Source organism: Aulostomus chinensis, chromosome 4 (assembly GCF_037954235.1).
Source record: "Aulostomus chinensis isolate RoL2024-O1b breed Wild chromosome 4, RoL_Achi_v1.0, whole genome shotgun sequence".
Taxonomy (NCBI): Eukaryota; Metazoa; Chordata; class Actinopteri; order Syngnathiformes; family Aulostomidae; genus Aulostomus; species Aulostomus chinensis.
In genome coordinates, this window is record NC_141323.1 from 6,130,926 (window position 1) to 6,153,865 (window position 22,940).

Genomic DNA, 22,940 nt, shown 5'->3' on the forward strand with positions numbered 1-22,940 from the left:
CCTTGTTCCCCGGCAGTATTAATACAGTTCCTCACTCTCTCACTCATAGATAATGAGTGACCTGATCAGAGGAAGTGACACAATCACAAGCCTGTATCGTTACTTTACAGGATATCATTCAAATTTGGGGAAGTGGTCGCTGACACTGATGGCACACAGCAGTCTGGTTTACTACAATGAAATATTTACAGCTCAAATTTTAACAAATAAATCACATTATCCTTGATTACCAAGTTTCATTCATTTTTTTTACTTAACATTGTTTCCATTTAGCTTCAGACATAACCATGCATTTCTATTATCCAGCTATCACATCTCTTATCTAATATTAACAGAACGTATATATTTTTTGAAAATAAAATACCCTCCTTGATGATTACCACCAACTCCTGCTGCAGAAAAAAAAAAAGCCTGAGATCATTTTTAAGTTTTACGTTCACATAAAACACAACAACCTGGATTATTCAGATTCACAATGTGATGAAGTTAAAATAAAGAAAGACGCTTTCAAGGAAACAGCAGCATCCATGAAATCATTCCATTACATTAATGGCACGTATACAGAAACATGTATTCAGTCGTTTGTCTCAGTTAATCTACAAAACAGAAGGTTTTTTTTCTCATGTTGAGTTCCTGTCTCCAGTAGCCCAGTCACTCCAGGTGAGGAACACTGTGTTAAAACTGAAAGAGCAACCACACCTTTGTGCTTTCAGTGCGTGAACTGGTGCACTTGAAGCTTTTACGGAGTAACGACTGAACGCTGCATTGTTCACCGCCAGAACGACGTATTTCTTCTGATGCCTCTTTTTAAGTGCCGATAACTGAAATAATCCAGGAGAGCACAAGCGGCCAGCGGCAGAAGTCGTTACCCCCTGATTTCAGACCGAGGCCCTGCAGGGCCACTTTGCCGCCCGATCAAAGAGGTCCCTCACTAGACAGTGCCTTTTTACAAAAGTGAGGAAGCATAAGCAGGAATTTACAGAATGTTTTTAAGTCAATTTAAAATTTTCCGTTATTGAATTTGTTACTGTCAGTCCACATCTGGCAGGTCAAACTGAACCTCAAGGGGACCAGTTGTGGCCCAGGGGCCGACTTCTGCAGCCCTGACACAACTCTTTAAAGGTTGAAGATGCACAGCCATTCCATTTTTGGGGAGACGGCAAACTTTGACAAGGATCAGGCAGGAAGTTAAAGTTGGTCCGTAAGCAGGGCCGTTGTGTCTGAAATAGCCAAAGCCACATCCTTCAGAGCCACAGACTTGTCAGCCGTGTGCAGCATGGACTTAAGACTCGCCCAGAACACCTGCTGCTTCCGTTCATCCTCCGGCCACTCCAGGTACGTCTGCTGCCTCAGTAAACTTCGAAGTCTTAAGAACTTCTTTGGCAGGCAGTCTGTCGGAATGGGCTCCAGCAGGATGAAGACCAGTGAGTCCTGCTGGACGCTGATGGCTCTGTGTTGGGCAAAGAAGAGCTCATAGTTGCACCATTCACTCTGGACAAAATGTTTGGAGAGGACAAACAGGGTCTTGTAGCTGGACTCCACACAGTTGATAATGTTGTCTATGATCCAGTCACCAGGCACAAAGTCGCGCTCATGAACGCAGAGTGAAAACCCAGCACCTTCCAGGGAGGCCACCAGCTGGCGGTCCACCCAGCCGGCATCCTGATGACTGTAGGAGATGAAGGCGTGATACGAAAATGAGAGGTTCTTCAACAGGTTGGACCTTCTCTTTCCTCGCCTCTTCACCCTGATCCACACCCATAACATCTTTGTATACCAGACGCCATCGAGTTTGTAGAAAAGCAGGCTGAAGGTAGCAGATACGACCATCAGCACAGACAAGGCCACCGCAGCTTGGAGCCAAGGCTCACATGACAGCTCACTGGTTTTGTACTCTGAAAGCGGCAGGCCTGCAAACTCCGGCGGAGTGCTGCACGTGTAATCCAGGGGCCAGTCAGGCAGCAAAGACTTGTTCAGAGATGTGACCAACCAGTGCGAGTCACACGAGCAGACAAATGGATTTCCTCCAGCTTTGAGGGTCTGAAGGCTGGGGAGCCCCTCCAGGACGTCTCTGGATATAGATGTGATGGCGTTCTGGTCTACGTGGAGACTGAGCAGAGGCGGTGCGTGCCGTAGCACAGGGATTACGTGGATGCTGTTGTAGCTGAGTTGGAGCCGTGTCAGTTTAGGAAACCGAGACAGATCCTCTTGTGTTATGACTGTTATTCCTGTTTTCGACAAGTCAATCTTCTCAAAACGGGGAGACAAGTATTGAAAAACGCTGTTGCCGAGGTTATTATTCCCCAGATTGAGCTCAGTCAGCTGAGCAGGCCAAGAACAGGGTCTGTCCAGGTAGATGGAGTTGAAGCTGAGGTCCAGAGACTCCAGTGTCTTCATCTCATGTGTCTTGCCTGAGATGAAGGACAGACTGCTGAAGCGGTTCTTCCTCAAAGAAAGCTGCCTCAGCCTGGGGAAGACGGAGGTGTACGAGCAAGTCGGCCACCAGAAACCTAAATCTGACAGGAGGTTATCTGACAGATCCAGGATCTCCAGCGATGGCAGGGCAGAGATGAGCTCACAGGGTAAAATGTTCATTCCCGTCCTGGAGAACTTCAGATAGGTCAGATGTGAGAAGGCCTCAATGCTCATGTTGATGATGGGATACTTGTACTGATAGTGCAGCACGTGGTTGAAGGTAACTGAGGTGATGCTCACGGTGTGATTGATGGCGTGGAACTGAAACCCGTCTGGCGTATCTTCATTATAAGTGATGTTAACAAATGAGAGGTCATGAAGGGAGGAGAGCCATACGTTCTTCAGGAGCACCTCCATAAAAGAAGAGTTCGTCCACGTGTTCTCTATGGTGAGATTCAGGATGGTCGGCATCGTTCTCAGGCTCTTGAAAGGGTCTCCTGTCACGTTGCAGTCCTTGGGAAATAAGGCGATGAATCTCAAAGCTTTTGCTCCGGTTTCATTCATGTCTCGGAGGACCTTCTCAAACATCCCGAAATTCCCACAAAAAGATGCATGAAGAGACATTTTCTGGAAAGACAGTTTTTCCAGAGCACCAGAATCATAGTTCTGCCAGGGAACTCCTGCTCCCAAAGCCAGATGATGCAAAGAGATGTTCCTCAGGGGTTCAAAGTCTTTGGACTCGACCGACAGAGCCGCTGGACTTCCCAGTGAAAGCTCTTGCAGGTTCGTCAGGCTCTGGAATGACGCTGGTAATCGATAGCTCTTGTAGAGGTTATTTGCCAAATCAAAGATTTTCAGGTGTTTCAGTGAAACATCGGGGATGATAGTTAATCTATTGAAGGATATATTGAGAACCTTGAGAGACGGTGTGTGATCGAACACCCGGGGGGAGAGTTCCTGCAGGCCGCAGTGAGTCACCTTCAGGAAACACAGCTGGGACAGCCGCAGAAATGGAGCTTCGTCCAGTGTCTCGATGGAGTTGTGAGAAACATCCAAATATTGCGTGTTGTTGGGAAGATTCATGGGAACACTTGTCAGATTTTGATAGGAGAGATCCTCCACTCTTCTCCTGGACGTGACACACAGCTCAAGCTCCTCCTCATCCTCCTTTTCAGCTCTACACTCAGGTGACATTGAGACCAAGGTCACAATCATCAAAGTTACCTTTCTGCTGAAAGCCCAAACAGAAATGACGGGAATAAGTTGGAGCTGCGCCACCACTGGTTACAGTTTCTGATCAAATCAAACATTCGCACGCAGGAAGAAGACATTGTTCAAAAAATGAGAAAGCGTCTTACCTGAGTGTGAGCATGGCTTCAGGCGGACAGTTTTCCCATCGGCGTTGGCCTGAGAGGGAGTCGGTCTGAGCTGCGAGCCTGTGCTCCTCCTTTTGACACCTTTACGCTCAGCTGAGCAGCCCAAAAACCACCAAGCTTCTGTTCCTCTTTTTTTTTTTGCCTTGTAAAAGTTCTGATTGCTCCTATTCCTCTGTCTTCTTCCCCTTCAAAATGTCCAACCCACCACCAGGCCTACTCTTGATTTTACTTTGTTTTTCTTTGGGGAGCCAAAAAATACATTTGATAGAAAAGCTATTAAAGTTTTACCTGGAAAAAAAAAAAGCCACACTAAAAAGCATCTCTTTGTTGGTGTCTAAGAAGGTGAGCAGAGGGAGAAATCAAACTCCTGGCATGCAGAAAAGAAACCAAGTCATCCAGTATTTCTTCATTCAGCTTTTTAAGGTATAAGAATGGATAAAAGTATCGCGGCTGCTAAAACCAGAGGGATGTTGTGACTAAAAGAAGACAAACCGAGAAGTGAAACCACAGAATCTATATTTGCATGTGAAATTTTTTTTTAAAAAATTACACATAAAAAAACGGAATTAGTGTCAAACACTCTCTATTTTGAGTGACGTACGTTTGTTAAAAGCACGTCAAAAACACCGCCCTCCTTAAAGAGTCAGGATACATCGTCAGCACATTCATCCAAGTACATGTGCAGCAAGATCTTGTTGACCTCGACAACAAAACGGACTTCGCGATGAGCTCCGAAGCAAAGGTGTCATCAGAAATCCTGCAGGCTCTGGAGGAACTTCTCTGCAACGATAGAAAGAAAGAAAACTCTGAGAACATTAGAAGACGATAAACTGGAGATCAGTCTTTCACGATTCACAACAAAACAGACGCATCAGCTCTACCTGGACCTGATGCACTCTCTCTCTAACTGCTGAAGGCTGTTTGACATTAATATGCTTCCTCTGGACTTTGATCTCTCAGAAATATTGAAATTCAAAAATGCAGGCCACAGACAGGAGTACCTCTGTGCTGTGACAGGCCCTTGAGCTGGCACTCCCCCGCCGTCAGATTACAGGTGAAAAGTCCGTAACATCGCCAGCAGTGGAACGGAGAGCTGCAGCTCCGGGCCCGAATTCCTCTACAGCCACGCTGAGACAACCACAGACACACAGTAATACTGTCATGTAATACTACTTTGCTCACTGCAGTAATGTGACAGCTCTTTAAATCTGAGAACGACTGAAAAAGGAAGGGTTGGTTTCGAGCCTCCCGTTCCCCTCCGTCCTGTGCTTCCCGATCTCATTTTAGTAGTCCAGGCTCCAAAGTTTGGAATTCTCAGACGACTTTTTTTACTTTACTCTTTACAGCTGCTCAAAAAAGCACTAAAATCTTCTTCTTCTTTTTTTTTTTAATTGTCAGCACACATCAGTATAACAAAATGATGTCCGGACTCATTCCGTTTCAGTGCGAAAAAAATATATGAGAGCAAAATAAACAGAATAGAGAAATAGAGGAATTAAAAAAGGAGTGCAGAGGAATCAACCGCTCCCTCGTTCCCATTTCACTGCAGCTTTCATCAGTGTTACTCCTTGTCCTTTTGTGTGTTCCCTCCTCTGATTTTTCTCATCTGGCATCATTGAATCTTCTAAGACGCTCAACAAGCGCCTGTGCGCAGACTGACTGGCTTGGTCTCTTCACGAGATGCTGTCAGCTGAGCTGTAACTGGGATCAAAACTCTCCTTATTGACACTGGGAGAACGTCATCGTTCAATCCCCCTGGGAGTTTTTGGGGAAACCGCCTTCAGGTTCTTTCTTCAAGAACATTGTACAATGGTACTTTTCATATGTTGGGATCGGATCGAAATGTCACGGAGTGCGTCTGTATGCAAATAATAACCCACGGAATCATCCAGTATCAGCAATAATCTGGTCTGACGTGTTTGCAGGGACTATGATAAGACATGAGATCTTTTGAAGCATCTGGACAGGTGGCAACACCAAAGGTTTCGGAGCATCGTCTCCTTCCGCCATCGCCAAACAGCTCAGGTGTTTCCTGCTGCTGCCAACCACGCCAGTGGTGAATCTCTGGAAAATACTGGAGAAATCAGACGAATCTGTGTGCGTGCACTGAGAAAAACAGGAGCTTTGGCAGGACTCTCAGTGTGTTTATCACAATTCCCAGAATCTAATAAATGCTTTTCAGGTTTTATCTGTTCAACATTCTTTTGATAATATTGTAACTTTTTTGTGAAGCACTTTGAGCGCCAAGTTTTTCAACCCAAACAACATTTCTGACTGCAGGAATAATCCAGGTGTCTGGGACAGCTTTACTCTGTCCCTACTTCTTATTTTGTATTTGACATTTCCGCGTTTCATCGAACACATTTTGATTTGGCATATGATTCAAATATGTTTGCTGTCTATCGATCTTTTCATAAGCAGCCACTGACCGTGTCAGAGTTAAACTGGCCAAAAAGCGTCAAGTGCCCCCTTCTGATGTTTTTTCTGCTGGAATGTCCGTGCAGGTCGTCCATGTCTGGTCTCTGCGCCGCGGCGTGGACGGCATGCAGCCGTCTGTCCTCAGGCAGGCTGGGCGTCTGTTCCCCAGCAGGTTGAGGGGGAAGAGAGACGCGGGTCCAGCTGTCCTCCCTGGTCCGTCCTGCCCCTGCTCTCATACCGGACGCTTCCCATTGAATATAAGAGCAGGACATTGAGATGATAAACATGTAGTTCATCACTGCGAGAGCCATCAGATTTCAATTTTGTTGTTGTTGTTGTTGTTGTTGTTGTTGCACAAATAAGCTTCACCTGAGCTTCAACAGCAGGAAGCCTGGTCCCCAGCTTGGAGGGGGTGTATTTATCCTCCCGCAGCATCGCAGCCTGCCTCTCACTGACCTGCAGAGACTTGTTTGGTCTCCTGATCTGCCACACTTCAACACAGCTGCTGAAATTTGATCACTTTAACTGTGACATTATTTTTTTTCTGTTTTTTTTTCCACGTCGTTGTCAATTTTACATATTTCTGTTCACGGTAGGTTGACCTTTGTGGAGTTTTTTTTCTACCACTTTGCTTTTATTTGATGACACAGCATCAGGCACAGCAACACGTGGCCAGATACTTCATACGTGTTAAGCTGCTTTGCAATACACTTTTTGTATGATTCTGAAATGTGGGGGTCGGAGACAAAGTTTGAGATGACGTGACTTCGACACAAGTGACCAGCGATGGCAGCGGCGATGCTCATGATGAGATGATCACGATGATCTGAAGCTTTCGTGGAGTGTTTCCAGGTCGCGAGAGCTGTCCAGCAGAGTGATAACACCCTGAGTGCATCCCTACATCCAACCAACACGTCAACGGTGGCGCGTCATCACTTCTGTTCCATTTACGTCTTCGCTCTCTCGTCATGTAGGGCCTCCAGAGACAGATTGAAGGTTATCGTGCATTTATTCTACTTCCTCTTTGTATCTCAAATGACATCCTGGGAACTAATAATGTGAGCTTTCAAGCTGAATAATGCTGTGTTGCTACAATAACCCTAGCACACAGTTTTGCATATTAACCTGCTGCAGCATCTGCACTACATGAAATCCAGGAAGTGAAATTAAAAGTGTTGCGTCATGAAGGAGACATGGCAGCGATGTCGACGGAAAGCCCAGTGACGACTGACGGCAGCTCGGTGAACTGTTGTGTGATTTCCAGCATTTTTACAGCCGGACTGCACATTCCGTCTGATTTATTTTGGTGACGTTGCGGCCATTTTAGTTATTTCCAGAGGAATTTCATGGTTCCTTCCTCAGCATCTCTGATCTGATCACCAAGCATCATCAGCTGGACCAAGAATCCGATCCAGATCCTCTCTAGTTTTCAGTTCCTCTAACCGTCCTTCACGCTGCCTTAAGATGAGTCGGCCACGGCGAGTCTGCTCCTCACTGCTCTGTCTGGCTTCCTCTCTGTCTAATGTGGTTGTATAGGACTGTGTTTGCACTGCCCCCCCAAAAAGATGTGGAAATATTCATGTAGCAACAAGATGCTGGCAGATTCACATGGATTATTAGTAGTTTTCCATTGCGTCTGTCGCCAAGCGTTCACTGGAGAACTGTTGGTTCCCTCTGCAGTCAGCGCAGGTCAACGTTCCAGACCACAACATAGCTTTGTTGTGATTTAGCGCCGTTTGACTCAAACTGACCGACTGCCCAGGTGGATACTTCTTTCTCTTTGATAGTAGATTGGAGGAAATGTAATGTTCAGTACACAGCACCTACAAGAGAAAAGACTGACGAATTGAAGAGCAACCAAAGCAATCTCCAAATCCAAGTCTTGACATTTTAGAATGAAGAATCGAAACTCGATGTGTTGTTTTCTGTGTGCACAGCAGCCGCCCTCTGCTGGTTTCAGCCTTGAGTGACGTGGTTGCAGGTGGAGTTCATCACCTGGCAGCCTCGTACCTCTCACAAGCTTGGATAATTCACAGGGAATCAGAGAGATGTTGCTATTTTCCAATAATATTGATTCATGATATTACATGAATACAAAGAAGAACAAGGAATCTCTTTGTTTCCTCGAGTGCTCGGACTGACATCCGTCTTTGTCTCATTCTTAGTTACCATGGAAAATATTTGTCTTCCTTAAATTTGCTGCGTAACTAAGCCACTCCTAAGCTCTCACGTTCAGAGCCCCAGATGAGCTGGTGGACAGACAAGGATGAAAACACACAGTGAGGAGTAGTGAATGATGGCCGACGTTCCCACAGCAGCAGTGACATCACGGAGGCGCCGAGACAAAGGCTGCGATGGAGGGTGGAACGCCTGCTACCTTCTCTGTTTGCTGCGCTTCAAACAGCCTCAGTCCACTCCTGGGATCCCAGCACCACGCTGTCACTGTGAGGGAACTTCCACCAGCAGGCAGAATCGGGCTTTTCAGCTTTTACTTGTTGTTTTTGTCGTCTCCCCCCCTCCACCCACACCCCTGTTTATTTTGAAATCACTTCACCCTTGTGTCTTTGCTAACCTAACTTCCTGTCTTAGTGTGCCTTCCTCCAGTGTTGTCTGCTCACCTGTGGCTCGTCAGTTAATTAGCGTGAACAGCGGTGGTTTGACTCGACCTTATTTTGAATGAGACATTATTTCATGAGCTTTTCATGGAATATTCCAGTAATATTCCTGTGAGAGACACTCCCACATTTCAGCGCCTGACCTGAGATCAATCCTGCCATGGTGGTACATTTGGTGTGTTTTCTGATGTCATCGTGTGATTAAACGTCTTCAACACGCCTCGACGGATCACTGCTTGCTCTGACTTCACTCACGTGAAGGAGGTGTTCACGCAGCAGCATCTTACTGTCCTGACCTAAGCAGGTCCCTATCAGAATATTTCCACCGTGTCATCTTTTTCTTTGATATTTTGTATGAATAAATATGAGATTCCTCAATTCCTGACTGCTCCATGTATGTGTGGGTCCACCTGCCTCCGCTAACTCTAAGATTTTTATATCCTGTAGAAATCCTCAACTGGAGGCTGTAGTTTGAGCAGCTGTTTGCAATATTTCATCAGTTTGATCTCTAGCGGCGTGGCGAGGCTGAAGATGTTTGACGGTTTAGGGTACAAAAGGTGACTGGCGGTGAGAGTGCACTGCCTGTCCAGTCTACGTAACCCTGTGGCGCATGATCATCACATTTCATCACATTAAAACCGTAAATCTCGAAGTTGGTAACTGAATATCAGTATCAGTCATTGATTGGACTCATGGATCCTCCCACCTGCCTGGTAGGCAGCAGAAGCCTCTTTTTTTCCTGGTGCTTCTTAATAAGAATCTTACTGTTAATAACACTTTTTTTTCTGTACGATGAACTTTTGCGTAAAGAGTGATTTAGAATTGGTGAAAGCAGGAGAGGAGGCCTGGAAGGTTTGGTAGCATAAAGCACATCATCCCCAGTAGACGCCAGTGGCGAGAGAAGCTCCTCGCAGCTCAGGGTTTACACTGAGATCAGAGTCACAGATACAGAATGAGCGACTTCCAACAATCCTCTCAATAATCTGTGTGGCTATTCACAACACACCCGCGCGTGACGTCGGAAATGATTTTGCTAATCTCACATTTCCCATGGTGCACTGCTGCATTCCATTAGTTGGTGCATTAGCCCACAAAACAGCAACTACTTCCCTTTATCAGTCAGTATTGCAAACACACACATACATATATATATATATATTACTATAATATATATATTTATGTGTGTCTGTATATATATATGTATGTATCCCTATAATTAAAGTAATAAATATATATATATATACACACACATACATATATATATTACTATAATATATATATGTATGTGTGTGTGTATATATATGTATCCCTATAATTAAAGTAATAAATATATATATATATATGTATATATACACACACACACATACATATATATATATATATATATATATATATATATATATATATATATATGTGTGTGTGTGTGTGTGTGTGTGTGTGTATCCGTATAATTAAAGTTTGATCATAAAAAGGTCATTAGCACTTTGTTTAAATGGCCTGAGTGCCCAAACAACCACTGGGAGGTGAATCAGGGAACGAATGAATCCTATCATGTAAACACGGCGGCCGCCGGGTCTCATCGCCTCATCAGCCATCATACACGAACCCGAGGACGAGCAGCACATCTTTTCTGGACTGTGCTTCGCTTTCAATGCCGGAATGTTGTTTTCCTGTAGTTCTGCGCGCTGCCGCGGGGTTCACGCGGTTCTCAGGCAGACGGAACTCGCCATAACACCGGAACATCCGGTGCTATAGCACTTCAACATAAACAGCAATGGCGGAGGCAGCTGCAGCGTCTACAGCAGCTTCAGCAATATCGGGAGGTTGGACCAAACACGTAACTTGCAGGTAGGACACGGTGAAAGGCTTTCAGAACATCCTAGATGATGGCGTTGCCCGTCGTTTGACGCCGAAATAGCGGCGGTACGACGGCTGACGAGCTGCCGACAACGGCGTCTGGCTCGGCTTGGCTCAGCTGTTGGTGCCTAGCTAGACGAACTACTGTTGTTATGTTCAGTTACGGTCACAGGGAACGCTGGGTTGCTAGGCTAGCCGCTACTCTGGCTGCTACCGTTTCAGCTACGGCGACCCGGCTAACGTTAGCGGGCTAAACTGTCATAAAAGTGTCAAAACAAGCGGAAAACGTTGACTAACAAATGCCTGTCGGGGTCGTTGGGCGTTAAGCTAACGGGAGACACGGAGAGTTTAAATGACAGCGCAGGAGTCCCAGCACCTGCTCGCCTCCTTGTTTACCAGCTGAAACTGAAACACGACGAATGCCCCGACATGAAGTGAAAGAGCTACCGAGCGCGTGAGTGTGTGTGTGTGTGTGTGTGTGCGCGCGCGCGCGCGTGAGTGTGTGTGTGTTCACGGGTTGCTGTCACGCTCCACGTCAAAATAATTGGAAAAAACGCATCGTCTCAGGGGAAGTAGAGATATTGACCGTTGATTTATAAGGTTTAAAATTTAATCAGCATTTTTGATGTTGAAAGTTATATAAGATATTCCTTATACAACCTTCAACTTAAGAGTGGTCATTTAAACATTTCTGTTGTGTTTAGCCGACCGTTATGGCTTTTTGTTTGTCTTCAATATGTCTCGTTTTCCAGTGGAAATCTTTGAGACTGCTCCATAATATTGTTTAACATTAAAGATTTAATTAATTTGACAGAATCCATGCTGTGATTCCTGGAGCGATACTGTGACTGTTGGACAATTGAGAAAAGATTTAAGAGAAAACAAAGGAGCGGGTGCCTGAACCTTCGATTTAACATCTCAAATCGACTAGGCGTTGACATGCTAATGTGTGTACCATTAAAATGAGAATGCTGTCTTTGTCTGTGGATCAAATAACACGACTTGCAAGTGAATTCTTCTCCTTATTTGTATTCCCAGATATTTCTTGCATGGTCTTTGCAAAGAAGGAGACAACTGTCGATATTCCCATGATCTGACCAGCAGCAAACCTGCAGCCATGATTTGCAAGTTCTTTCAGAAGGGAAACTGTGTGTTTGGAGATCGTTGCAGGTAAAGACACCACAGTTGGCATGATCGGGGTGTTACGGTGAATATTGCCAGCTCTTAGAGTTCTCAGCACTCAGTTGAGCTGCATTACAACTTCTTGTCTAAAACCAGCCGAGTGCTCATCCCAGTGACAGCGGAGCGGCGCTATGGGCGCCAGGCCCGCTCCGTCGGTGGCTCTGACACCTGAGACTGCATGTAAACATGTTGTTGGTGTGCGGCGGCTTCGTGTGGGTCCGAGTCTGATTCTCAGCAGTACAACCTGGACCCGCTGGGTCGGTGAGCTGGAGCATGTTGAACACACCTGCCGGCTTCAGCTTCCATCTGGCCCCAGTTGAGTCCTAAGGCCGACCGCTGGCGTCAGCATAAATAAATATGTGATATTTATTCATAAAAATATAATCGTTCTTGTGAGTCAAACGAGAAGACAAAAGGAGGTCCTGTCTGACTTTTTTCTACGGTGAATGAATGATTGGGGATGCAGGATCGTATCTGAACATCATCGGTGTCGGCAGACATCGGCCATTTTAAACCATAGCAGCACCGGCCTGATGGCCGATATCCTTATCAGCCCAGATTATTGGTCTCTTCATCTTTGCACCTCGTCTGTCAGTTTGCATGAGGAAACCTTGTGGTTGATAATTAATGGGCTTTTCAACATTCATGATATTTATGTTTTTTACCATGTAAATATCATCCACACAGAGTGTGTGTGTGTGTGTGTGTGTGTGTGTGTGTGTGTGTGTGTGTGTGTGTGTGTGTGTGTGTATTGGTAAATGTTGGCTGTCACCAAATCAGGTGCAAAAGCATCAGACATCAGTGAGAATGATCGTTAACTAGCATTCCATCAGAGGTGCAAGTTGTTTTATTCTGATTAAACTCCAGGTACTTTTTTGAAAGATTGTCTGATGGAAAATCCTGACCAGCTTTTTCCAGACATTCTTTTCCCTCTCAGTGCGTCAGATACAGATGTATCCCAGTTGTTGTGACCAAAATGATCTCACTCATCACTTCCATCATGATTTTGTTAAAATACGCAGGAGAATGTTTAGAAAGTAACGATGGACTCTGAAATTAATTCAGAAGGTTTTGTGTTAAAACGGTGGCAGTAAGCAGCAGGTCTGTGCGGCTTTGTGACATGAAAACCACACTTGCGAGATCCAGGAAGAGCAACTCGTCCAAGTTGGACGGACTAAACATGACGTGTCCCCACTCGGAGGTCTGACTGTGTGCGTGGAGCTCGCGTCTGGGTGTTCATATTTTTATGATTTTTTGGTCTTGCGACCTTTCAGGGATGTCTTCTTCTTGTGTTTCCGGCACTCTTCAACACTTAAAACAAAACAAAAAAAGCTTAATAAGCCCACACTTCTGCTTTAGGGTCTCAGCACTCAGGAGCACCTCCTTCGCCGCCGTGCCGTCGGTCTCTTGTTATCACAGGGGTTGATGGTCTGGCAGCAGTTATCATCGTTTCAAAGCAGGGCGATGGCACGTGGCTATCATGATTGTTGAAATGTGAGTGCTACTACAAACGACCTCGATATTTTACCGCACAGTCACACCCCCGCTGAGAGCTGCGTGTTCCCAGGTAGGACTCAGGAGAGAGACATGCGCACAAAAGTGTTTTTCTCTTCTCGAGCATACAAACTTAAACCAGCATGAAAAAATACAAAATATTTGTGCGTTTTTAATAACCGTGTTTTATTAAATATAATAACTGGCAATAACAGAAATATCTTTTACTAAAAGTCTTTTCCCCAGTTTCGCTGGGTGTGTACTCAGCAGCCCTGCACAGGCTTCCTTTATTTTCAGCTGTGGGGACCCTGGTTCTTGGAGTTGAACCTTCCACCACCATGAGGCCAACTAAAGGCAGGCTGGAGGAGCTTGGTTGGGTCTAGATGTGGGCCCATCTCAGCATGCTGATTCCATCCTGAACTGATTGTGAACCAGTGTCATTTTGATGTATGTGTAGAACTCTGCTGCATGCCTTGAGAAGTGGTGGTTGTGTGTGTGCGTCAGTTGTAAAGGGGCCTTAGCATGCAGCAGTGCGGTCCTTTGAGAAGCAGATTAGGCTCCCTCTCTGTTGTCAAGCTCGAGTGTACCCAGACAGCAGCAGCAGCTTGTACAGACAGTGTCTGCTTGATGTCTGGCTTCAGGAGCATCCCTATCGTTACCAAGGCGATGGCAGGACCACCCCAACAGCACCACACCAGCTACTGGATACATTTTCTTTAACAGTTGGCCTGCTGCAGGCAGGAAGCTTGATGATAGGATTCTGTAGCACTGAGCTGCAGCTGGTGGTGTTGTTGTTGTTGTTGTTGTTGTTGACAAGTCACATTCCTCCATCCTTGTGATGGAGCTGCAGTAAGGAGGGTGTCCTCATTATTTCTTTGACCCCGTGGGGCTCTGCAACCTCTATAAAGAGGGGAGAGAAAGGCTGTCGCTGTGGGGGTTTATTATGGTTGAATTCCCTGGACTCTGTCTTTTGTCATGGGCTCTGTCTCGTTCTCTCCCCCTCGCTCTCCTGCAGCCCCAGGGCCAGACACAGTGCACTGCAGCCTGCATGGCAATTGCATAACGCTCTCTGTTTCCCTCCCGTTCTTTCTCTCAACTGCCCCCCCCCCTTTTGCTGTTGCTGGGTTCCCCAGGTTCACTCTGCTGCAGCACCCTCCTCTTCTTTATTTATGCATAGTTGGAGCAGTGGCTTTCTGGGAACAGACTGGTTAACAGTGAGCTCTGATGGGGCTCGCCATGATGGAGGAGGCTGGAGGGGTGGTTGTGCTTTTGTATAGTTGTGCGCTGCTGTCACGGCCCGGCTTTAGTCATGTTGCACTGAGGCCTCTTAAACTGATGATTCCATCCTGAGCATGTAGTGTTATTGAGGCTGCATGAATCAAGCTCTGATTGTCATTTTATTCATACGCTCATGTTGTTATCGGGTCTCAGATCCTTGTTTCATAGTGGAGTGATGAGCCACATGACAGCACATCAGCCAGTGTAAACAGAACGTTTCTGCTATGTTGCTCACTCCTCAAATAAGGCATCAGGATGTTCACTTACTGGTGATGTCACGAATGAATTATTCAGTCCTCCAGCGACGGTCTGGAACATCATAACCAACGTGTGGTATGAATCCGTGCCATGTACGTGTGTGTGTGTGTGTGTGTGTGTGTGTGTGTGTGTGTGTGTAGTCAACAATTGGCAGACAAATCATAATTGGGAACAATTAAACAAAATTCCATCAATATTAAGTAAAGAGTACAGCTGTCAAATTCTTATTTTTTCATTTTAAGCAGTTTTTTTTTTAAAAAGGAATGCAGTTAGAGATACAAAACAGGTTTGTAAAATGTCCATCTTATAATAAAGTGCTTGTTTTAAGAGAAAATAAGTAAAAATTGTGGCAGCTTAGTTTCTCATTCCCAAGTGTCTCATCCAATTTTATGACGAGCAGATCTCGTTGTTTGGGACTCCAGGATGATTTATTTTCTCTGCCCTCCAGTCAGATTGGAGTGGTTGGGATGGTTTATAGTTATTATTTGCCTGTTGTCTTGTAGTGGCTCTTATATAATTGCCTGTCTGAACACACACACACACACACAAACACACACACGCTGGTGTTGAATTGCATGCATGATTTTATAGGCTGAGGTGGCTAGAAAACCTGCACCAGATAAAACAGAGATGCTCCATTAAATAGGATGAATGCTGTTATATTTGGCTACACACGGCGGCCTGGCCGACAACGATGCCTAAAGATGCATTTCATGGTTGGAGTTGTTTGAGTTGATTGTAACTTCAGTGTTAACAGCAGTGTGTGAAATGTTTCTGTGTGAGTCCTTCAGTGCAGTGTCATCAAACTGAAGTCACAGCAGCAAATAAACAATTAAAGGAGGGAGCAAATCAAATATCCAGACCTCTGCGGGCTCTCCGAGGTCACGCTTGACACATGATCCCGACTGACTGAGGGCACGTCTGCCATACTTCACTGTGTTCAGCTCCACTGCTGGAAATAAGTTGACGTTAGCGAGATATTGCTGTTTTAGCTTCAGCTGCTTGTCGCTGACGCTCCTCACAGCAACGCTCCCAACGGACGCCGCCCTGGGCAACGCCAGTGAGGCAGGCGGGTCTCGCTAGCCAATCAGATGCAGGGTAGGCCGCGTAGACAGAAAATAGGACCCGAAAATAATTGTGCTGCTACTCCTGTTGTACATTTTGGAAAAGAGAATAGGCTGTGCTAGCTTGTTACCAGCTACTTGCACCAAGACTGATTTCCTGGAGATTCTTTCCAGTTGCTGATCTGATGTCGTCGTGGTTCACTGCGATGTGACGGGCTGACAGTGAAATTATCAATCTTCACACCCTCACCTAGTCCTGTAGCGCTTTCTGCTGCCGCACATGCATGAACCAAAATAGCCGGGGAGGATACCCACGCACTCAGACACCAGGACTACCATTTTGTGCTACTCATTGCATCTGCATAGTTAAATAGAACTCAGCACTGTGACTTAGAAATGTGGTGATGTACAATGTTCCTTCCATAAACTCGGTCAGGCCAAGGCAGTTCAGGTAAACTCAGCACCGACTCACTCTCCATCAGCTCTGCCGCCAAAAGGTGATGTCAGGCATCAATGCAGGAAAACCACTCTTGGACAGCTGGATTGCTGCTTTTGTTTTTCTGTTTTTTGCTGCAGATGTGAAAATCTTACACATTGAAGGTGATGATGAACCGAGTGTCTTTTCTGTCACTGCGTGCAACATTTGTAATGCACAGCTGGAGACGGCGGGCTGATCTATCAGATGGGGGCGGTGCTGACGACGACGACATCGATCATAAACTGAACCTAGTTGGAGGTCCGTCTGTGAGCCGTACGAGAGTCACGGTTATGGAGGCTCCGGCGGGACAGACTCATCCACACGAGCACAACCTGCAAATGGGTTTGAGTTTTGTTGTGTGATTTTTCCAGATGTTGAAGTCCAGTGTGCTTCCACAGGTTTGAACACTGTAAACCAACAAAACAAGAGGAGCTGCCAACATCCCAGACGCTGCCACAAACCTCCGCCCCGCTAGCCGGCCAGCCCGACCCTGAACCCAGTGGGCCAACACCTGGCCCAGGGGCACCAGATTGGGTCAATGCAGCTGAGTTTGTCCCGGGACAGCCGTACTGTGGCCGGGGTAAGTGACGAGCATCGATTCAATGAGTGTTCATCTTTTTGTTTGGACTTGCAGCATCCAGATGATACGCCAGGTTGGGGACAAAAATCCAGCTGTGGTGCACTCGAAGGTCCGGTTTTCTCTGAACAATCTCAGTGAGAATTTAGGAGCAATTATATCAACAAAAGTTCTATTGCCTTGATCCTTTCAAATCAAAATTAAAACAAAGCCGATTTAAATCAGCAAAAAAAAGTGCCGACAACCCCCCGCGTCCGTCTGTCTGCAATATAGCAGGAAGAACGCACAAGGCTTTTTTGCCTGATTCCATTCTGACCCTGGGGACAATCAGCTGTGGAGTATTGTGAGAAGGAATGTAAATGAGACTCAAATACTGAATACACACATGTATGGGTGTGTATGAAGCAAATCTTATCCTATTTTAACACACTGAGACTAGCACAGCGTCTCAAGTGAGATGGTGTGATGGTTCCTGCAGGGTAAAAGCTGCAGGAGGAGAAGGGACGAGGGAGTTTTGTCCTCCTTGGTGTGATACGTCTCCCCTACGATTCTGTTCAAGTGTAATTGTCACTCTGATTTCACTTGGCAGACGATTTGTCCAAATCATAACAGAATGTTTATAAAAGCCAACACATGCACAAGTCTGCTGACACGCAAGACCCCACCCCCCACCCCCCTCCTAACGTTTGGGCTCTGTGTGTCCAGCTGAGCCGGCAAAAGTGCAGAGCTCTGTCCCGCTCATCGAGGAGTTTGACAGTGACGCAGCACAAGACAACAAAGAGCTGAGGAAGCAGCTTTGTCCGTACGCTGCCGTCGGAGAGTGCCGCTATGGAATCAACTGTGCCTATCTCCACGGCGACGTGTGTGACATGTGTGGCCTGCAGGTGCTCCACCCCACTGACATCAGCCAGCGCTCAGAGCACACCAAGGTAAGCGTTTCCCCAGCCTGCTGCGGAGTGTTCACTGGACAGGCATCTCCAGGTGTGGGGTAGGGCGCTGGTGCGTTAGCCCAGGTGTTTGTCATTACATGTGTGTGAATGTGATAAACGGAATTCAGTAATTCTTGTTAACTATCCAGTTGACCAGATTAATAACCTCTCCAATGTGACTGTTGGAAGGGTTCATTATCATGCGTCATGTCACAACCTCTCCTCAGGGAGAATTGGAAAAAAACAGATGGCGAGCAAGGATAGTTGTTTCCTGAAACGATCTGCGGTTTGACTTCCAACAGAATGACTTTTTCCTGTTCCACTTGTGACGTTCAGAGAATCCATGACAGGTAAACGCTGTCAAAGAGCAGCAGGGACAGGACCTGCTGCCTGGCGCCGCAGCGAGACAGGCTGATCGCTGTAGCACTGCAATTATGTGGCTGTTTTGTATTTTTTGTTGGGGGGGGGGGGGTCCATTATGTTTGGTTGTCTACAAATTATAAAACAAACTATAGCTGGCAGTTGGCTTTAATTGAACCGCTGTCATAGTGTTGAAACACACTGCTGCCACCTTATGGCAGGAAACTGTATAGCAGCAATGACGAATCCCTGACGTAGAATTGGCAGCTTCCTCTGACGGCTTGGGTGTGATTGGTAATCAGCCTGCAGTACATCGGTACAGCCGGGGAACACGAGCCGAGCCTGCCCTCCTGCTCTCAGCCTGGATCCTGTTAAAGCCTGTCTGTGTCTCTTAAACTGTCCCCTCTCCCAGGCATGCATTGAGGCCCACGAAAAAGACATGGAGATCTCATTTGCAATCCAGCGCAGCAAGGACATGATGTGCGGAGTGTGTATGGAGGTGGTGTTTGAGAAGGCCAACCCAAGCGAGCGCCGCTTCGGCATCCTCTCCAATTGCAGCCACTGCTACTGTCTAAAGTGCATTCGCAAATGGAGGAGTGCCAAGCAGTTTGAGAGCAAAATTATCAAGTGAGTCAGCAGGTCTTGAGAGAGAAGAACAGGCTGCCCACTTCTCTTGAACCTGATGTACATGTCCATGATGTCAGCTACGCTCACAGTAATACTCGTGCACAGACCCGGTGTATTTCAGCCATTTTAGCCTGCTTTGATCATCTTCTTCATGTCTACAGATGGTAAAATGTTCCCTAAATTCAGGAACTCTGCAGTTTTTTGTTTTTGTCTTAACAAGCTCTCCCAAATTGAATTCAAGGGTTCAGGCTTTGAAATCAAGCTTGAAATCTGACGGGTCTTTATTTGAGCCATGATTCTTTCCATACTACATCCTTCAGTCGTAACAGTAAGAGCTGGAAAGTCTCGTCACTTTAGGTCTGACTCTCCACTACTTCCCGTTTGTCTGCAGGTCTTGTCCAGAATGTCGAATCACATCCAACTTTGTCATCCCGAGCGAGTACTGGGTTGAGGATAAAGACGACAAGCAGAAACTTATCCAGAAGTACAAGGACGGCATGGGGTACACAGACCACCCTCCCACCCACTAGACAGAGCTGAAACCCTGGTCCATCTGCTGTGAGAGGAGGTTCTCTGTCTGAGTCCCTGTTAGAGCTGCAGCAGGTCCTTGTTTACATCTCAGGCGTTAAATGAAGTGCTTTTTCCCTCCCAGCTAATTTTAGATCTGGTTGGCTGAAGCTGCTCTGTTCAAATCCCAATTATCAGTTATTATAAATCCATAATTGTGGGAAGGATCAGGCAGACGGCCGTGTTGTTGTGTAGGTGTAACAACAGCACAGCAGCCCTGGCGGGAGGCTGTGAGTGGCAGCTGCAAACATTGTAGGGTGAAGTAGTGACACAGGGAAGCTCATTAGTAGTCAGTAGAAACATTCATCACCAAAGAATCTGATTCCCTCCCTCGCTGTCACGGACACAGTTTGACTTGCGTCCTCTCTTCTCCAGGAGTAAACCGTGTCGATACTTTGACGAGGGGCGTGGAACGTGCCCTTTTGGTTCAAATTGTTTCTACAAGCACGCTTTTCCTGACGGGCGGCTGGAGGAAGCTCAGCCCCAGCGAAGGCAGACTGGATCCAACAGCAGGAACCGGGTAGGAGTGAACACACACGGGTACTGGGACAGCACCAGAGCTTCCAGGACCATCACACTCAGCACTGACCTGTTTCGGCTAAGCACTTGTGCTTCCAGCAGTGAATGTTGTTGGGCTGTAGCTCCCTCTACTGGACATGAACATATAGTGGAATCTTTCATTAACTCTATTTATATATTGGCTGTTGCATTGTGAACAAGTTGTAGTTCACCTGAAATTTGATGATCGAGAGGAATGGAGTCCTGGCAGAAGTCCAGCTGCGTATGAACGAGTTACCGAAGACGACACAAAGACCTCCACATCTTTGAGTTCCAGTCTAGCAAAGAGGTCCAGGTATCTGGGAGTGAAACCAGCGACGGCTTCTGGTTCAGTCTGAACCTCATGGCTGCAGCTGACGATGATAACGACGACCATTCTCTCTCTAACTGAAATCTCATGTCAGTGCCGACAAACTGGGCCGTTCCACTTGCTGCGGTTACTCTCCTGATACGTGCGACCTCTGTCCCTCAGGTTTCCTCCTGTATCATTTCATGTTCTGCTCAGCGATGGAAGCAGTCAGCCTGCTGCTCGAATAGTTTTCTCTAACTTTTATGTGTCCTCGCTTCATTTCACTCAGTTTTTTTCCCGGCAGGAGTCGTCCTCCTATGCAGGCCAGCACAGGCCGGACTGCTGTACCACTGCAAACGTGCCTTTTGAAGCATTAAAGTCTTTCCCTTTTTCCCGCCAGAATTCGAGGCGGACACCGCTGTGGGACCTGTTTGACGAGCGGGAAAGCACCGACTCGTTTGACAACGACGACGAGGAGATGGTGACGTTCGAGCTGAGCGAGATGCTCCTCATGCTGCTCGCCGCAGGAACCGACGATGAGGTGACAGACTCGGAGGATGAATGGGACTTGTTTCACGAGGAGCTGGACGATTTCTATGAGATTTACCTATAGCAAGCCCCCCCACTCACCCCCCCCACCCCACCCCTTGTATACTAGACACTAGAATGGACTGTCTTGTGCGAGTGATGGACAGTAGCTTTTCCCCACCCCCACCCCCACCCCTTTATTGTGGCAGTGCCTTTAAGCAGGCCATTAATAAATGAACTTGTTAAAGATATATAAAAAAAATAATTCCAGCAAGTCAGTGCGCTCGTGCTAAACATTTTCTAGACATCTATCCCTGTGATTCTATCCTTGTGCGGTTCTTGTTCAAAGGAAAAATAACAAAAATGACAAAAAACTCGATATATGAATTAATGACATTATAACTTTATTCAAATATTGCTAATAAACATTGTCACGTTTCTGTGTGGGTGTGGGTTTGACTCGTTTCTCATCTACCCAGGTTTGTACATACTTCTGACACTGAGGATGCACATGAACTTACTCAGCAGCACTTCCTCTGGTTGTGGTGGGCATGCTGTCAGCTTTCAGGCCTGAAATGATTCTGTTTCCTTTATTCAAGCTGCTTATAGCCTATATATTGTGCTGATGTTAAATAAATTTACCCGAAACATGTCCAGCTTGTACTGCAAAGTATTTACTGTGTTCCCCAGAATCCCAAGTTGCTTTTTTACTTTTATTATTTAAAGAATTCAAAAGTCTTTCATGTGCCATTATTAGCCCAACCAGTCAAACCAGTAGGAAGCAGAGACCCTGATCAGGACCATCATGTCGGGTCCTGCAGGATCCATGACGCTGAGACGTTTGAGTCACTGAGCAGCTCAAAGGAAGACTCCTGAGCTCAGGATCAGCTGGCGGTCTTTCGATGACCTTTGACCTGGTAACCGTTAAGCTGCTGGTCCACACCAACGCCACGCTCAGACCAGCTGAGCCCCATCCTAGGTGCTGGCCTTTGCTAGCTCGCACCAAAATGGTGAAACAGCTAACAAATCCTACGTTTATTCACCCAAAACAACAAAAAAAGTAACTTGTGGAAACTGTTGGAGCGTAAACCGTCCAAGAGTAGCACGGAGGAACAGAGCTGGCGCAACCCACCGCTGCCCTCTGGGTTTCAAGTTGCAGAACAACATTTTTTCTTCACGCTTCGGGAGCAGAGGTCTTTTTCAATATCGATTGCTCTCCATCTGCTGAATTGGAATGTTAACAAGTTACAGAATGACGCTCAGTGACTGAAATGTCAAAGATTTGTCCCAAATTGTACTTTAACAACATTCTCCTTCTGTGTGCTGAAGTAATTTTAATAAAACTGTAACCTGTGAGCCCCCCCCCCCCCAACTCATCCTCTGTACTTCTGATTGGCTGATCAGCAAACTCCAGTCAGACAAATGGAAATGATGAGAGCAAGACGATCTTTCCTCCAGCAACACCTGCGGTACCCAAAGTCTTTCCTCAGAGCCAGACTGAAACTTGTCATATGAACACTGAAGAACACCATTACCCATAATGCCCAGTGTGAGGTGAAGAGTCACTGTGTCCTGTCGCCTTCACGTCACAGAACGCTGGTCTCAACCTTTTGAATGCATATGTTTATACTGAACTCTGTGTTTTCTATGTTCCACAGCCATCCATCTTAACTTGAAATTAAAGTTTATTATCTAAACCTCAGCGTGTCGGAGTCTTTCTGCACCGTCAGTCAGAATGACACCAGTACTTGGCTCCTCTTGACGCCACGGCAACAACTTCAGGCAGGTCAGATTCACCCCCCTGCACAAGTTAGTAATGCGTTGAACTTTATTTCCTTTCCAACAACTGTTGCCGTACTTGTATGAATTCAGTGGTCGTTTGAGTATGTTTAACAAGTATTTTTACTGCATCGATACAAGGTTGACCCTCAATCTGTAGGTGACGTGGTTCTGGGTGGTAGGAGGCCATCATGGTAGGATGTACTAATTATGTACATTAACCACTTTAGCTCTTGTTCTTCGGTGTATTTGCAAGGTGCCGTTCAGGATCTCTTCATGTTTTTAGAGCCA

The 22,940-nt window shown here is 46.3% G+C and overlaps 2 protein-coding genes across 8 annotated transcripts; one reads left to right on the forward strand and one right to left on the reverse strand.

Moving 5' to 3' along the window:
• Positions 1 to 267: 267 nt before the first annotated feature.
• LOC147262429 (toll-like receptor 1) lies at positions 268 to 6,680 on the reverse strand. Of its 4 annotated transcripts, XM_086201264.1 has the most exons (5): positions 6,579 to 6,680; positions 6,221 to 6,453; positions 4,793 to 4,919; positions 3,774 to 4,571; positions 268 to 3,646 (listed from the first exon to the last, which is right to left on the reverse strand). In XM_086201264.1, exons 4-5 carry the CDS (start codon positions 3,785 to 3,787, stop codon positions 1,189 to 1,191), a joined length of 2,472 nt encoding a protein of 823 aa, XP_086057390.1. In that variant the 5' UTR covers positions 3,788 to 4,571; positions 4,793 to 4,919; positions 6,221 to 6,453; positions 6,579 to 6,680; the 3' UTR covers positions 268 to 1,188. The 4 variants fall into 4 exon arrangements, with proteins under 4 accessions (XP_086057390.1, XP_086057392.1, XP_086057388.1 ...); XM_086201266.1 differs by having other exon boundaries at positions 268 to 3,643; positions 6,221 to 6,606; XM_086201262.1 differs by having other exon boundaries at positions 6,221 to 6,606.
• Positions 6,681 to 10,514: 3,834 nt separating this feature from the next.
• mkrn1 (makorin, ring finger protein, 1) lies at positions 10,515 to 22,548 on the forward strand. Of its 4 annotated transcripts, none has more exons than XM_086201267.1 (9): positions 10,515 to 10,672; positions 11,720 to 11,851; positions 16,834 to 17,015; positions 17,718 to 17,941; positions 18,714 to 18,928; positions 19,320 to 19,430; positions 19,871 to 20,015; positions 20,743 to 20,883; positions 22,275 to 22,548. In XM_086201267.1, exons 1-9 carry the CDS (start codon positions 10,599 to 10,601, stop codon positions 22,383 to 22,385), a joined length of 1,335 nt encoding a protein of 444 aa, XP_086057393.1. In that variant the 5' UTR covers positions 10,515 to 10,598; the 3' UTR covers positions 22,386 to 22,548. The 4 variants fall into 4 exon arrangements, with proteins under 4 accessions (XP_086057393.1, XP_086057396.1, XP_086057394.1 ...); XM_086201270.1 differs by lacking the exon at positions 22,275 to 22,548 and adding an exon at positions 21,350 to 22,257 and having other exon boundaries at positions 10,516 to 10,672; XM_086201269.1 differs by lacking the exon at positions 10,515 to 10,672 and adding an exon at positions 10,996 to 11,135.
• Positions 22,549 to 22,940: the final 392 nt, after the last annotated feature.

Bases quoted from the DNA above. Each gene is read 5' to 3' on its own strand.
- mkrn1 (XM_086201267.1), top strand. From the start codon at position 10,599: ATGGCGGAGGCAGCTGCAGCGTCTACAGCAGCTTCAGCAATATCGGGA. The intron at 10,673-11,719 runs GTAGGACACGGT...TTGTATTCCCAG, and splicing joins ACCAAACACGTAACTTGCAG to ATATTTCTTGCATGGTCTTT. The intron at 11,852-16,833 runs GTAAAGACACCA...GTGCTTCCACAG, and splicing joins GTGTTTGGAGATCGTTGCAG to GTTTGAACACTGTAAACCAA.